The sequence below is a fragment of the Zootoca vivipara genome, chromosome 3 (assembly GCF_963506605.1).
Source record: "Zootoca vivipara chromosome 3, rZooViv1.1, whole genome shotgun sequence".
Taxonomy (NCBI): domain Eukaryota; kingdom Metazoa; phylum Chordata; class Lepidosauria; order Squamata; family Lacertidae; genus Zootoca; species Zootoca vivipara.
The window spans coordinates 34,947,227-34,962,334 of NC_083278.1; the positions used below are offsets into that span (position 1 = coordinate 34,947,227).

At 41.2% G+C, this 15,108-nt stretch overlaps 1 protein-coding gene across 1 annotated transcript in view; it reads right to left on the bottom strand.

Annotated features, from left to right (window-relative positions):
• The window catches only part of COL9A1 (collagen type IX alpha 1 chain), a 60,029-nt gene extending 48,751 nt beyond the window's left edge, over positions 1 to 11,278 (bottom strand). The window contains exons 1-5 of the mRNA XM_060272276.1: positions 11,075 to 11,278; positions 10,655 to 10,728; positions 8,695 to 8,772; positions 8,216 to 8,348; positions 2,113 to 2,509 (exon numbers count right to left, since the gene is read on the bottom strand). Of these exons, the coding sequence (XP_060128259.1) occupies positions 2,113 to 2,509; positions 8,216 to 8,348; positions 8,695 to 8,772; positions 10,655 to 10,728; positions 11,075 to 11,088 (696 nt within the window). The 5' untranslated portion in view covers positions 11,089 to 11,278. The remainder of the gene's footprint in view (positions 1 to 2,112; positions 2,510 to 8,215; positions 8,349 to 8,694; positions 8,773 to 10,654; positions 10,729 to 11,074) is intronic.
• Positions 11,279 to 15,108: the final 3,830 nt, after the last annotated feature.

A 15,108-nucleotide genomic window follows, 5' to 3' on the forward strand; every position in this document is an offset into this window, starting at 1 on the left:
AGCAAATAAGTTTAGACAGGATGGGCAGCCCAATTCTAAGTGGGTGCTGTAAGCTACAGCAGCAGAACTGTACATCTAAAATGAAATTGAGACAGAACCACGTGGCTCTGTTTTGCCTTGTAATTTTTCAACAGCTGAAAGAGGCCTTTAGCAGCAGATACTGTACTCCTCAGCATTCTGACACAACACTCTGAAAGCTCTTTGGATCCCTTTGTGCTTCCCCACCCCCAGTCTCACTTCTTGGCATAGTTTAGCCGAGTCATGGGCAAACTTCACAAATCAGGCAGTACAACACATATAGCTAAAAATTACCCGTTTGCTTCTGCTTGATGAACAGCTTTGCCTCAGCTACAGTAGCAAACAGAGATTAGCCCTGTTGCATCTAAAGTGGAATCCAATTGAGACCAGTGAAATGCTGGGCTGCTGTTTCATTAACTTGACGTTAGTCAAATGAAGGACCATTGTTTTGCCTATTCATTGGTCACCTTAACCACAGCCATCCACATTAAACTTGATGTTGATATATGTTTGTTCTTAAACAGTTCATTCAAATGTGGGCCAACTTCCACTTCCTTTTAGACATGCACACAGTGGACCATTTTAAGATTCTGCTCCTTCAAGGGAACAGATAATTACTACCACTCATAGTGCCACCGCAAGTTATTTGTTGCAAACGGAAGTGATCAGGCAAAAGGTAGGAAGTTAAGCAGTCTTTCCTCTGTTTGCTCTTCTTGCTTCCCATTAAAAACAGCAACAACAGTGGGATAGAGGGGAGAGAACAATCACACAGTTGATCCCTGATGAATCCACCTAGCTCCTAGTAAGGCATTACTGTACATAGGATGTGACCCACCTGCAACTACTAGAAATAAGATAGAAAATATCATTAACCTAAATTAATTGCACTACAAATTTAGTAAAAAAAGGGGTGAATTAGTAAATAAAAAGGCCTTACATGTGTGCATTCTTTTAATGCCTCTATTTGCTTTCTATGGAACAAAACACCTTTTTTAAAATAAAAGTGCAGCATGACTCATTATCCAAAAGAAGTGTTTCCACATCTTCATGGTACAAATTATTTTCTATTTGTCATAGACGGTAGGCACTTCACACTTACTTACATACTTCACACCAATCGCAATTCATCTCTGAAAATAAATATGCTCATTATACAGTGTCACAGCTGAGGTTCCCAAATACCAACTTTCTTGGTGGAAGAACAGAGAAGAAAGGACTTCCAAAATTACTATGATCAGAATAATTTTGTAACAGTTTTCTCATGCAAAGCAATTATTGCTTCTGCATTGTGATGTCATAACCAAGGAGGTCTGACTACGCCTGATGATTCCGAATCTCTGGCGCTACTGTAGTTACAGTATTTCAAAACAAAGTAGTGATTTTATTCTATGAAATGTTATCTTGTGAGATTGGGTGGGTGGGTCATGTTCTGTGGTGATCATTGTGAGATCGTGTGTGGAGGTCATGTTCTGTGATCATTGCAGAAAGGAGGCCAATATCGTTTCTATCCTGAGGTTTTGAAATTAACGGGACTACAGCTCAAATATAATAAATATTTCTTTCAATGGATACCCCACATAAATCAGTTGAACTTTTAATGTCACCGAGAATACAATTAATTCTTATAAGCTGCTTAATCATAATAAAGTTTAAAGATGGTCACGTTCACTGCAAATGTGTAAAGGTCTGGTGGCTTTTAATTATGCTTTGTAATGAGTTGAGGTAAGTCTTGTACTTAATTCTTTGTCAGAACATTAAATCCACAATCCTTTATAATCTGGTTTATTAAATTATCTATTGCTTTCAGAATTGTTCCCCCCCCCCTCCCCAGTATCTACAGGGTTCTTAAAGGATCAGTACAAGCATCTTTCCAGATATATAACTATAATAAGGTTTTCTAATTTAAAGCTTGTTAAAAGATAATCAATGCTTCCCTATAATATCAAAATCGCAGAGCCATATTTTACTGCTCCATTTGAAAAAAAATATATTGTGGTGCTAACCTACATCTATCTCCCCACCCTGCCCCACAAAAAAGTCAAAGGAAAGCTAAAGGAAGTACTTTCTTTGTAAATGTAAATCTTTAAAACTTACCGGAACTGAAATTTGAGGGTTATCTTTCAGTTTTCCCAGTGTGGTAAAGCCATCAACGTTGATCTTTCCTCTTGGTTTTATGGCTAAAGTCTGGATCTGAGTACAGTCAACATAAAGAGTGACAGCACTCCTTTCTATACCAACCATAACCTTATGCCACTGGGAATCAAAGAGATACGGCAAATCCAGAAAGGTTGCTGTTTGGAGACTTCCATCAATCCCTTTATATGAGTACTCAAGAGACTTGGCTTGCCCATTAAACTTCAATCCAACTTGCTCTTTTCCAGAAGAGTCTAGAACCTGCCAAATGCTCCAATACTTCTGAAGAGTAGTTCCAGCCATTCGAAAAGTCGTTAGAATGGAATATTCATTAGGTAATCCATTAGGATACAAAGACCTGTATAGGATCAAAGTAAAGCAGGCTTGTTGTTGTTTATTTGCTCATCTGATTTAGCATTTGGGATGAACATGGAAAATGGAAAGATGACTCATTCAGTAGAGCAGGAGACCCTTAATCTCAGGGTTCAAGCCACACATTGGAACAAATTCCTGCATTGCAAAGGGTTGGATGAGATGACCTTCATGGTACCTTCCAACTCTACAATTCTATGATTTTATGAGAGTTGACCACCTCAGGGCAGCACCCTACCACTAGTAGTTTTGTCCCAGTCTGAGTCATCAGCCCTTTACTGCTTTACTGCTGGCCAAAGGAATTGTGACTCAAAAATATTAGCTCTTCCTATGTCACAAACAACTCAAGACAAGGCATTGTGCTTATGACCTTTTAGCCAGTAACAGTGAGGTGAGGTGAACTAAACCAAATCAATCCCGGTCACAGCAAGCCCATTTAGGCAACGGTGACCACATTTAAAACTTTCTATGTATTTGCTGCCAATAAAGTTACGTTACTTAATTCATAGACACATGATTAAAGCCTTAAGTTCCTTCCTGATATATTCAAGACCTGCTCCTGCAGTCTTAGCTTTGCTGGGTGAATCTGCACTCAGGCTCCACTCACTGTTTGAATATTTGATGATCATGTGTTATGTCAGCAGCCAACAACTGGCGCATACTATAGTTGCATACACAGCATATATTTAAAGCGTCGTTTTCCCCACCCCCAAACTATCCTGGGAATTGCATGTTGTTAAGGGTGCTGGGAACTGTAGGGTTGTGAGGGGTATATTACAGTTGCCAGGATTCATGGTGTATGTGTGTTCTGAATGTGCTTTAAATATACATAGCCTATGGCAGAGCTGTCAAGTGAAGAACTGACTCTTTTCTCATATTGTTCTTCCTTCCTCACCTTTAAAAACTGCTTGAAGCCTAGTAGTAGTAGTAGTAGTAAAAAAAAAACCTCCAGATGCGTTTACAGCTTTCCCTACTGGTTCATTTTCTGTTCATTTTCGCTTCCTGTTCCTTTCTTACCTGTTTTAATTGGCCTTCATATGTGTTTATGCTATTACTCAAAGGACGGGCATAAGCTAAATGATGGTGATGCTAAACAACAGCAATTATTTTTATTTACAACCATGATGATAGACCTATTAAATCCACCATAAATCTTTCCCAGTTTCAAAGCTACAATTAAGGCCAGTTTATTACATGGGTGGAAATGTTATCTGCGTGTGCTTGGGTCAAGTGCCATCAATGCTGAAAGGATCATGTGATTGACTTGTCATGAATTGTATACCAGGCATTGGCAACCTCCGGCCCATGGAGGCCATTTATCCAGCCCACGGGCCGCCCGTGAACTGAGCCACCCGCTCAGCAGGTCCCCCGTGCGCTGCGGTAAACTGGTGCAGCGCGGCGCGGGGACTCGCCGAGCAGCGCCAGGAATCGCTTCTACACAGCTGCAGAAGCGATTTCTGGCGCTGCAGACATTTTGGAAATGGGCAGCCAGCACCAGAAATCGCTTCTGCGCAGCCGCGGACATACGCAGAAGCGATTTCCGGTGCTGGCTGCCCATTTCCAAAATGTCCACAGCGCCACCGGAAATGGCTTCTGTGCCTGTGCGGCCCATGTCTGGCCCACGGACAATAGTCCGTGGGAATCCTCCGGCCCACGGGAAGAAAAGGTTGCCGACGCCTGTTGTATACGTTTGCTGCCTATAAAGTCTCCAGAACCATTATCAATGGTTTTAAAGCCTCAAAAAAATTGAATCCTCAATCCACCTGTACAATGCTGGCTCTCAGGTCACTTTAATTAGCACTGTGGTAGTGTGGCAAATGTGGGATGATAAACTCTGGTAAAACACTGTTACATTTACAACCCATCTTCCTTGCAAGAGTAGTGCACATTATCCCACTACTCTATTCCTCACAATTATCCCGTGATATACGGTAGGTAGCTTAGTGTCTGGCCTAAACCTACACAGGAAACTTAACAACAGAGGAAGGATATGAACTGAGGTCTCTTGAACAGTAGCTGTTATAACACAGTGCCCAAAATAAAGCAATCCAACAATGAAACAGGACAATCAGCTTATGCTCCTTGGGGAGGGGAGGGTTAAATAAATAATAAACATAGGATAAATAATAATAAAATATTGATGGTAAATAATTGCAATTCAAAGTGAACATTGAATTGCTGGGGGGGGGGGGAGAAACCGTGATAAAGAATTCACTTTGCGCTATTCACTGAGAAGAGGGGAAATTGCTGAAACAAAACTGATAATCTTTTCGTTTTTATTCTTACATTAGTTTCCAAGGTTTCCTTGGAGATATGCAAATAGGAGCCACTGAAATTTCCTTCATCCCTTAAAGAAGCCTTGCCAAACAATATAGAATTTGCATGCTGGGGTGTGTGTGTGTGGAATAGCTTAGCTGGTGCTGCAGTCGCAGAAACATTTTTAAAATATTTGCTAGAATATTTGTAATATGCTATGTAAAGGATATCCATAAGAGGGGATCTTTAATTCATTAACCATGGAGGCACATGAGGGGTATGGTCTACTTTCATGAACAACACAAAGACCATATATATATATATATATATATATATATATATATATATATATATATATACACGGTCCACTTTGACACATTGAATCCTTTTGCCCTATTTTTGTTTTTGTGTCCATCTCCACTAAAGTCACACTTGGGGTAGGGGAACCTAACATGCTCAGGAATCCTAGTACGGTAGAGGCTGCTGGATCTGTTATAGAGGTGGTAAAGAACTGAGGTGCCATTTCACCAGTTTGAAACATGCATCTTGAAAATCCAGACCCAGTGATGCCTCAGCAGGTGTTCTTGAACTTATGTGTTCTTAAATTGTTAATTGCTTGCAATAATGCCATGAGGCAGCAAAAAGACATGCTGACGTAGGAACCAGTGGATGCATCCCTACTGCTGTTGCAGGAGCAGCTATTCAACATCTGACTACTGCCTTTCCACCCTGGGAGGAAATATCTACCGACAGCCAAGACCTCAAGTACTAAATAATTTGAGCAACATCACTCTGCTCTTGCTATCTGTATATTCAGAGGATAAGCAGAGCTCCTTTATCTTTATATCCTTTATCTTTTTCCTTTTATACTTAAAAACTCATAGCATAAAACCCAAAGCAAGATAGTATTGTTATATATGGCTCTCTGGGTTTGCACAACAGGGACTATATTACTATATGCTTACACAGCCCAGTCCTACAAATCATCACCCAGTGATTTCAGTCTTTACTACCAGGTTAAGCATGCATAGGATTTCAGCCTTGATGCTTTTAATCTTTTAATCTAATGCAATGTTCCTTATTGTGAACATGATTACAAAGAAAGGATCTCAGCCACCAACTCAAAAAAGATGAAAAGCATCAAAATTTGTTATGAGTATTTGGTGTTGAATTTAGCAATAAATGAAAAGTAACACCAGGGTTGACAACATGGTGTCCTCCCAGCTACTACTGGGCTACATGTGCTTCTCTGAACTCATTATATATATAGATAAAGATATATAGATATATATGTATATGTATATGTATATGTATACATATACACACTCACTCACTCACTCACTCACTCACTTGGGTCTTCCTCCTAGCAAAGAAGAGGAAGTGATGTCAAGGGGAAATGATGTCACTGGGCTTGAAAACCAGAGCAGCTGGAAGCGGGGAAACAGGCAGAGCCCCGGCCGCACGCTCCTTAAATGCAGCGGGCCACACCCCCAGGCCAACCAGATTAGTCGGCCTGGCTAGTGACGTGGCCGGGATTCCCCCAATTGCACAGGGGCTGGGCACCCACCCCCTGTGCACATGGAGGGATCGTGACTGCCCGCAACCCCACCTCCTTGCAAGGGTGGAAATGGCTTTCTGAAAGTGATCCTTTTATGACAAAACACTTGTAAATAGTACTCCATCTGATATGTCTGAGACAAAGCTGTCACACCTACTTTGCTCTGTGGCACCCTTGAGCTTAGACTTTTAGTTCGTGATATCCAATTCCCAATGTGATGCCAACAATGAGTTTGAACTTTTTTGGGGAAGTGGGTGGGTAGGACTAAACACTGAAGGACTGTGACCCCTGCCCATAACAACAAAGCTAAGAATTGATAGCATATATATATATATGTATATGTATATGTATATGTATATGTATATGTATATGTATATGTATATGTATATGTATATGTATATGTATATGTAGGAATGCACTGCAAAACCAATCTGCTTCATCCTATACGCAAATCTGTAACAGAAGAATAACCCTGAGTGGCTCTTTCAGCACCGGTTTTAGTGAACAGCACCGCTGCAACTGTTTGAAGCCACCAGGTGGCACGCGATTCAATCGCTGCTTTAAACTGCTGCATTCTTTAAGGAAAGACAGTGCGTCCTTTCAACCATATCCAGACAAATTACAGGAAAGCTAGCCCATTTCCTGCATAATAGCTGGCTGCTGTTGTGCTCCAGACTAATATTAAAAATAATTACATGCTTCATATATGAATAAAGGATAGTGTAGGGCGTTGAGGTGTAACGGCTTTATTAGCAGGATTCTGGAGCGGCTGTATTACTCACAGTCAGGCTAGGCAAGTTGCGTAAATATGCTACAGCCTCATCTAAGGTGGCCTCTGCAATTCGCTCACAGATTAAACACCCACTATTAATTTGTGAACCTGGAATTGATGCCGGTAAATATAATCTGCTGTGCTGCACCTTGGTAAACCACCACACCACATTCTTTCCCCTAGCTCACAAAATATTCTAGTTGTGGCAGAAATGTTTTAAGATTCTAACAAGTTCCACATTGTAAGGTGGGGATATATCTTGCCCTAATAAATTGTTTTTTATGCTAACATATCATTTCTCTCTAAATTTTTTATTTTTATTTTTGAATGCTGGAAAAAAGGACAAACGTAGCCGGTTGAAAGTTTGCCAATGTCAGTCTTCCTGAAGTCTGTGCAAAACAGTGTTGGGTACTTGAGAAGCAGTTGCAAATCTGTGCAATTATCAATGGTGGGGTTGGAGTGAATTTAGTTTAAGTACCTAAGTGAAAATGCTTTTCAGAAGTCTCTTTTCTTTTGCTGTTTTAATAGTGGTGGAGAAGCAGCAGCAGGGTAATGCTTGTTTGGGTGACCCTGTTGGATGTCTGTACAAAAAAAGTGTGCCTGTCGTTTGGGATGGTAAGGTACTGTACTCAACATCTCATCACTCAGAGAATTACCACTCAGTTACTTGCAGATGAATGTGTAAAGCTCCTGGACAGGGAATTATTGTGCTACAGGCAGCATATGACCATGTCTGTCTGGCCATGAGGGCTATTTCACACCTGGAAGTTGGGACTTGATACTGCGGGCTTCAATTAATGAATATTCATATAGGAACTCACCCCCAGTAATCTCTGGAAACAACAGAAAGGCTCAACTGGGAGAGAACGCAGCATGTAGAGTAGCTGCACAAGCACTTCACTCTGAATTCAGATGCTATTTGCATGCATCACAACACAAACAGCTGGTGTACACAATAAACTTGGGTGGCTTCACCCAGACGCGAAAGAGGGAACTAATTCGTGGGATGGATCCTGCAAGGTAGTTTGCACCGCTAAGTAAATGGAGAGTTGTGCATTTAAACATAGATTTAAAAAAGAAATAATGAAAGCAAGAGTATAGATTACCTAGTTGGGATCCTGAAGTCTACATTTGTGCTTAATTTGTAAGCCACTTGTAAAGCTGTGGAGCCCACCACACGCTGGATGATGCCTCTGGAAGCAGCTTTATCAAGTTGGAACTGTGAAATGAGGTCATATCCTAAAGGAACAAATATGCACATTTAAAAAATATTCCATTGAGCAATCATGTAGCTTGAAAACCTAGCCTGAGTTTTCCCTTTGGTCTCTCTTTTGATTTGCGCTCTCCTGCTGTTTTAACTCATTTTTTTTTAAAAAAACTGTTTTAAATTAAATTAAAACATTTGGTTTTAATGTAGCTTGTTTTTCATAATGTGGTGAGAAATCTTGGACATCATGAATGACATGAGGAAGCGAGATGATAGACAGATAGCTTATGCAGCCGAATACTACATCTGCAAGGAAGCGGTTTTCAAAAAGGAGGTCTGAAACAATTTATTTGAAAGACGTTGTTAGTATATACTTGCCTGGTAGATCATCCTGGCGAAACCTAGTTGGTGGGCAGAGGTCAGTCTTTGTGTTGGAATTGAATGTAAGTGGAAATCCTGCAAGAAACACCAAACACAGGCATCTATGTCTATTATTTAATTTATCAGTTTATCAGCCTAACCTTCCTGTGATGGTCCCACTGCAGGTTACATTCAAAAACAACAATAAAAACAAATTACCTTACAAAACCCCAAACCAACCTTCATGCTGTTGAATAGCCTCGGACGTTGAGTCATATCCTTGGATGTTAACTTCATAGAAATCAATAGTATTTACTTCCAAGCTTATTTTATTTAGGGTTGGGGTGTAAAAGGTTCCAGAGCAAACATAATTAATGAAAAGTCACAGGAGGGGAAAAGGGCCAAACTCTGGAGCAATTGAAGATCATGGTGTAAGACCTATGAGACTGTCATCACACCCACAACGGCCAGATTATGGTAGATAAAATCGTTAGATTTCTTGAGAAATATATAAAACAGAGAGCAGTAGAGGACACCCCTTCCCTTCCCTTCCCTTCCCTGCCATTTCTGAAGAGCTTCTCTGCCTTCTCTGACATGGGTTTGTAATATAAAGAGTTCTACAGTGCAGAGCTATTTGTGGTTTGGACAACCATGAAAAAGTTGTAGCTAGCTAGTTAGCTAAGTCAACACCTATATATAATTCAAAGAAAGGCAGTGCCAACTCTGCTAAACCAGCAGTTGGGAATCCAAGCTCTTGGCTTCCTTCCCTTCCTCTTTGATATTTCAGATGTTCCCACTCTTTCCTCTCCCATGTTTAATCACACAACAAGCCCTGTAAGGCGAGAGCAAGAGCTGGGAGGGAGTTCTGAAGAAGAACTTTTTTTAAAAAGCCTCTTCCATGAACAAGTAGCTATTTCACTGTCTGAAACACTCCCACTCTGTGAGCACACATCCCAGCCCATTCATGCGACACCCTAAACCCCTCCCTAAAGAACCAAAAAGGAAACTTAAACATTGGTTTAAGGTAGCTTTAGGGATCCTACCTATGCAATATTTCAAGCCAAGATGGAAAATGTCACTGGAGGCTGGAAGAAAGGCTTACACAGTTTGAAAAGAGACACTTTTCCAGAATACAGAGTGTGTCTGGTCTATTTCAAGAACTGACACTTAGATGTAGATTTCCATTTTCCAAGCCTAGAAAATGGAGCATGCAAAATCTGTTGCCTCTTCTTCCCCAAGAGCTGAGCTTGCTATTCTTTTAGGGATTTCATTTTGCTAATTAGTATTTATTGTCCATGTCCAACATGTCTTCTTAATAGACAGTGGACATGTTGGTCCCAAGGAATGAAATTTACAAAGGGAAATGTTTGTTAGCCACTTACACCATAATAAAACTTGTTAATCTTTGAGGAGTCACAAGATTCTTTGCCATTATTAACAGGCTTAAGTGTGCCTGTTTTACTGAGGTTGCATTTTTATTGATTTTGCATTGTATGAGTGTTCCTGCTTTTGGGCTATACAGAACTCTTCCTCAAGTTGTTCTGTATAACGCAATCCAATTCACATTCAGAATATGTGGATCCAATAAAATTCACCACCATGCTAATTTATAAATGTGTAATTTTAAGAATATAATAATGTTCACTCTATTTCCTTTACGTCGCATTTTTTTAAATGTTAAATGTAAGAGATAGGTTTAAATGCCAGATATCAAAGGCACCGTTTCCCAAAAATTCAAGTTGCCTTTCTTTCTCATTTACATACCCACATTTATCATGCAGACATAAGAATCTAATCCCATTGCTAAATTTGTTACAGTGCAATCTTATACATGTCTACTCAAAAAGTAATCCCCACCGAGTTCAGTGGTACTTGCTCTTGTATAAATGGGTATAGGATTGCCAGAGAAGGCTCTGAGTATGGTAGAACTGTTTTCACTGCCAACATCTTTACTACATGTAATAAAATAGACCCTTACTTGTCTGCTGTTGAGCAGTAGCGGATGCCAGAAACCCAAGAAAACAGCACAAATAACAGAAAAGTTGGTATTGCCTGTAAGGAAAGAAAGACAGCTTAAACATGAACGTACACAGCCTAATAATGTCACCCACTTTCATCTCACAGTTGTGCATATAAAATGCATAAAAGCGTGACTTAAATCTTTGCTAGCACAGATGGCAAGTAAAGCTCCAAAATTTCAGGTTTGTGTCCTTTCCCCCAGCAGTACAACAAAATGTTGCCTTAGCATTTGTCTCAGATACCTGTTTATACATACATAACTGTCAGAAGATAAAAGGAAGACACAGAGGACAGCAAAGCCTATTTTAAATGCAATTAAACTGTTCTTTCTTCCTCTATCAGTGGCGCCCCTCAGTTAGATATGCAGTGCATCACTTACCGGTTGTGCTGCATTTCCCCACCCAGTTTTTGTGCTTAGGTATCTAAGCAGCTTAATTTTCTGCCTTTGGTCCCATCAAATTAAGAGTGAGAGGGTCCCAGAGTCAGGTGCTCTCTGTCCTCCTGCAAGTTTCGTGTGCGACGAAACACCAATGGTTGGTGTCGTTTTAATAATCTGGATGAGAAGTGGAGGTGGGTACTAAGCAGGCCTACGTGTTCCTGAGGGGACATGCGGGAGGAATTTAGCTGGGATATAAAAAGGGGGGGGGAGGAGCAGGAGCGAGGGGTGTGGATATAAGTAGAAATTCCTAAGTTAAACAATGCTACCCAGTGAGTGAGTTACATGGCAGGAAAGGAAGGGAGGGGAGTAGCTGATGGGAAAGAAACATGAGGTTAGACCCTGGAGGTGACCCAGCAAAGATTATGTATACTTTGGCAATTCCACTAATCAGGGTAAGTTCAAATGCTGCCATGGGTGGGGGGAGGAACTTCTCATTTCTCACTGACTTCCTAATGAGGCAGTCTCTCAGCTCCCAGTCCTGCAGTAGAGGAATTTTGCTGAAACAGAAGCAAGCCATTTATGTAGGGTTCACTGCTTAAGTACAGATCTTGCCAAAGAGTACAGATTACCTAGTTATATATTGTGACCCAGCAGGTTAATCAGTCTCTAACCAGTCACTTTAGTTTGGATATATTTTAAAGCACAGAAAACCACACAGGTAGATCTGTCTATGTGGGTGGACAGAGGGCAAGAAACCCAGTGGATCATCAGCTCACGATAGTCTGGAGCAGGGGCCGCGCGAGAGGGAGATTGCTTTAATTCCTAGAAGACTTTCAGTGAAAGCTACAAGAGATTGTAAGTCTGCACAAACCAAAGAGCTTTAGAAAGGCCTCTCTGTAAAGTGCTCCCAAAGTACACAAAGGAGACGGGCTTCTCTGTTAATGTCCAGACAGAATACAATAAAACGTGGTTGGAGCAAACTATTTCCTGACTTGCATGCTCTGTTTCAAAGGGAAAATATCAGGTACTGTAACTTGGAAATACAGCATTGTGAAAAACATGGTGCAGATCAGTGAAGGCCAGTAGTCAAAGATAATGAGAGCTATATTCCATTTCCAACAATACTTGGAGAGCACTGCATGGGCCACCACTGGACTATTATTATTCAGAGTAGTGTGAGTGTCTGAGGAAAGGAAAATAGAGCTCTTGTCTAAGGCCAGAATCACATTTTTTATAAGTCTGGCTTTGCCTCTCTGTGGTATATCTTGGGGCACATTACTGGAATTGTTCAAACTGAGTTGCAGTTAATCGTACCGCTTTCTGCTACTTTGTATGTACTGGTATGTGTCCATAAGGACAGCCATTATGAAAGACAGCAACTGTACTGAAGTCTCCCAACAGAAGTCAATGTAAAAATTATTACAGAGGAAGTCAGCAAGGTAAGTCAACACAAGGTGCATTCTCTGATCTTCCAGGCTTGTGATTTCAGTTTTACCGTATCACACCTAGCACAGTGTTCCTGCCCAAAATAGAACTTACTGTTGCTCTTGAAGCATTTAAGTACAAAGCTACTGAAGTGGAAACACAACAGGAACAGGTTTGGAGGTGTCAGTCGATATGAACTGAATTCTCAAGTCAAATTGAACAGGCATGTGATGGACAATAAAGTGACACCCTAATTGGATAATCAAATCATTATGGTTGACTCAATATGAATTGCATCTGCAAAAGATGTATGAGTAAATGTGTGTCAGACAGGCCCAATCCTACTTCCTGAGAAACCAATGAGCTATTTATAGTCACTATCAGGTCCATGATGTGTCATATACTTCATGTCTCCTCTTTCTAGTCTACTGAATTGCCCAACAGCTGCCTTGCAACCTCTTGCATTGGCTCTGTCATTCCCAAGTAACCATGTGCTCCTCGGGACCCTTTGGTTTCAATGGGGGAACTGCAAACTTAACTGCACAGACAAATTCTACCTCCTCTGAACAAGTGTTTTCTAACTCTGGGGGCTTACGTATTGTCAAGCACACTTCATCTGATACTGCAGAAAAACAGATTTTCTGAAGTGTGCATTCTACCCCGCCATACATTGGAAAGTTGCCTAAGAGTATAGAATACACCCCAAAAACCATGAGTTAGGTTTTTGTTTTGTTTTGTTTTTGCAATTGGATGAAAGTTAAGGTGCCCTAGAGTTTTAACCTCAGATAGTGAGAAGGGAAGCCACAGCTGGCTATGGCTGTTGTGCAGGTGTTTCTAGCGGAGAAGGAGATTGTGATGGCTCTGAACACATGAATATCTTTTTATGGTGCAGAAAGCTGGTTTAGTGGTAGCAGGGTCTCAAAGATGCCTTCTCTGTTCCCTAAGTGCCTAACAGTCCAATCCAATAAATCCCTTGCAGGAATGAAAGATTCGATGCACACAGAGTGCTGCTCCCCCATCCACAAGGACTTTCCTGTTGATTTTAGTGCAGGGGACAGCTCACTGATGGGTGCCAATGCCAGTTTCACCAGTATATTATATGTGCTATTATAGGTGCCAGTAACTGGCAGCTTGCAGACTGAATATAGCTTCCTCAGGGCTGCCATCTGGCTTTCCAGTTGCTCCCCCCACCCCCATCCTCTCCTGCAGATTTCCTGGAACAGCTCAGAGGAAGGAAGAAATGGTGCAAAAGGAAGAGGGAAAATTCTCTCCCTGCTTCATTCTGGCTGAACCATTGCTGTCCAAATCACACATATTCGTTTTGCTGTTGTTCCATTTCATTATGCGTCTCTGCAGGTTTTGCAAGTTTACAAAACAATCTGCAGAATCTGCTTGGCTGCAATGACTAGAGTAGATAAAAGGGTAGAAGAAAATAATGGCCCATACTCTGGGCAACAATGGACCTGTCAAACATCCCCAGCCTTGTTTGGTATCCCTTTGAAAGAAAGAGAAGGGACAGGTGGGAAGGAACACAGTATGTGGAATGGCAGGTGGAAGAGAAAATGCAATCACCAGTTCCTATTATTATTTCTAAGCAGATGTTGAAGATGCAAAGGGGGTGGGGATCAGAACATAAAGCTATATGTGAGGGACAAGGGATACCGGGAGGTCCCTCCCATCTTAAGTACCAGCTCATCGCCAAGCGCTGGGGAAAGCGGGGAGGGTTATGCCTCAAGCGGAGACTCAGGAAGTGGTGACCGAGGCTCCAGCAAGGTAGCGGAGCCCATGCACAAGGTGGTACAGGAAGGGGGGAGCAAGGGGGGAAGGCCGATCCCGCCGACCCCGGAATTACGCAAGAAACGTCGGGGGAGGAGATTAGGGCTTCCCAAACTTCTTTGCTGGAAGAAGACGCGCCAACCTCCATTCGGAGGTACTGACGCCTAACTGACAACATGTATATAGATCGCTCCGAGCACTGTAAATAATCAGCACTTAATAAAGCCTAAAAAGACAATGCTGTGAGGAGTCGTTACTCTAGAGTAGCCACATCGGCATCTCTGGCACTATAGTAATGTAAGAATATAATGTTCAGTTAAGAGCTGAAAAATGTTTTCTGTGGCTATCTAATCCCATTAAAATTAATGCTGGCTTTGATGTGATTTCTCTCTTGCTTCTGCTTCCTTATGTTTCCATGCAAGCTGTCTCCTCCTTCATTTCTCTGCCTTCCCCTCTGCCATTGCCTACATTCCTGTATTTCACACGTGGCTGTGTGAAAGAAAACATAAGCAAGATGTTGAGATCTCCCTCCATTTCCCAACATACAACATTCCTTTTGATGTCACTACATGCTGTGAAGTAATTAAGTTTTGAGTAACAGAGATATTAACTGGGAGCTGGATATATTTCCTTCTCTGATTGATGCATTGCATAGCTTGAATAAATGCTTTGTTGTTTTGTTTTGTTTTGTTTTGTTTTGTTTTGTTTTGGCTTGGTATGCCCTTCCCAGCCCCACCTGCAACTTATATTTAAACCCAAGAGAGTTTACTCAGCTATGTAACCTTATAAAGCATTCCAAGTAAATTTGTAGGTCTCCATACAAAAAAATCTGG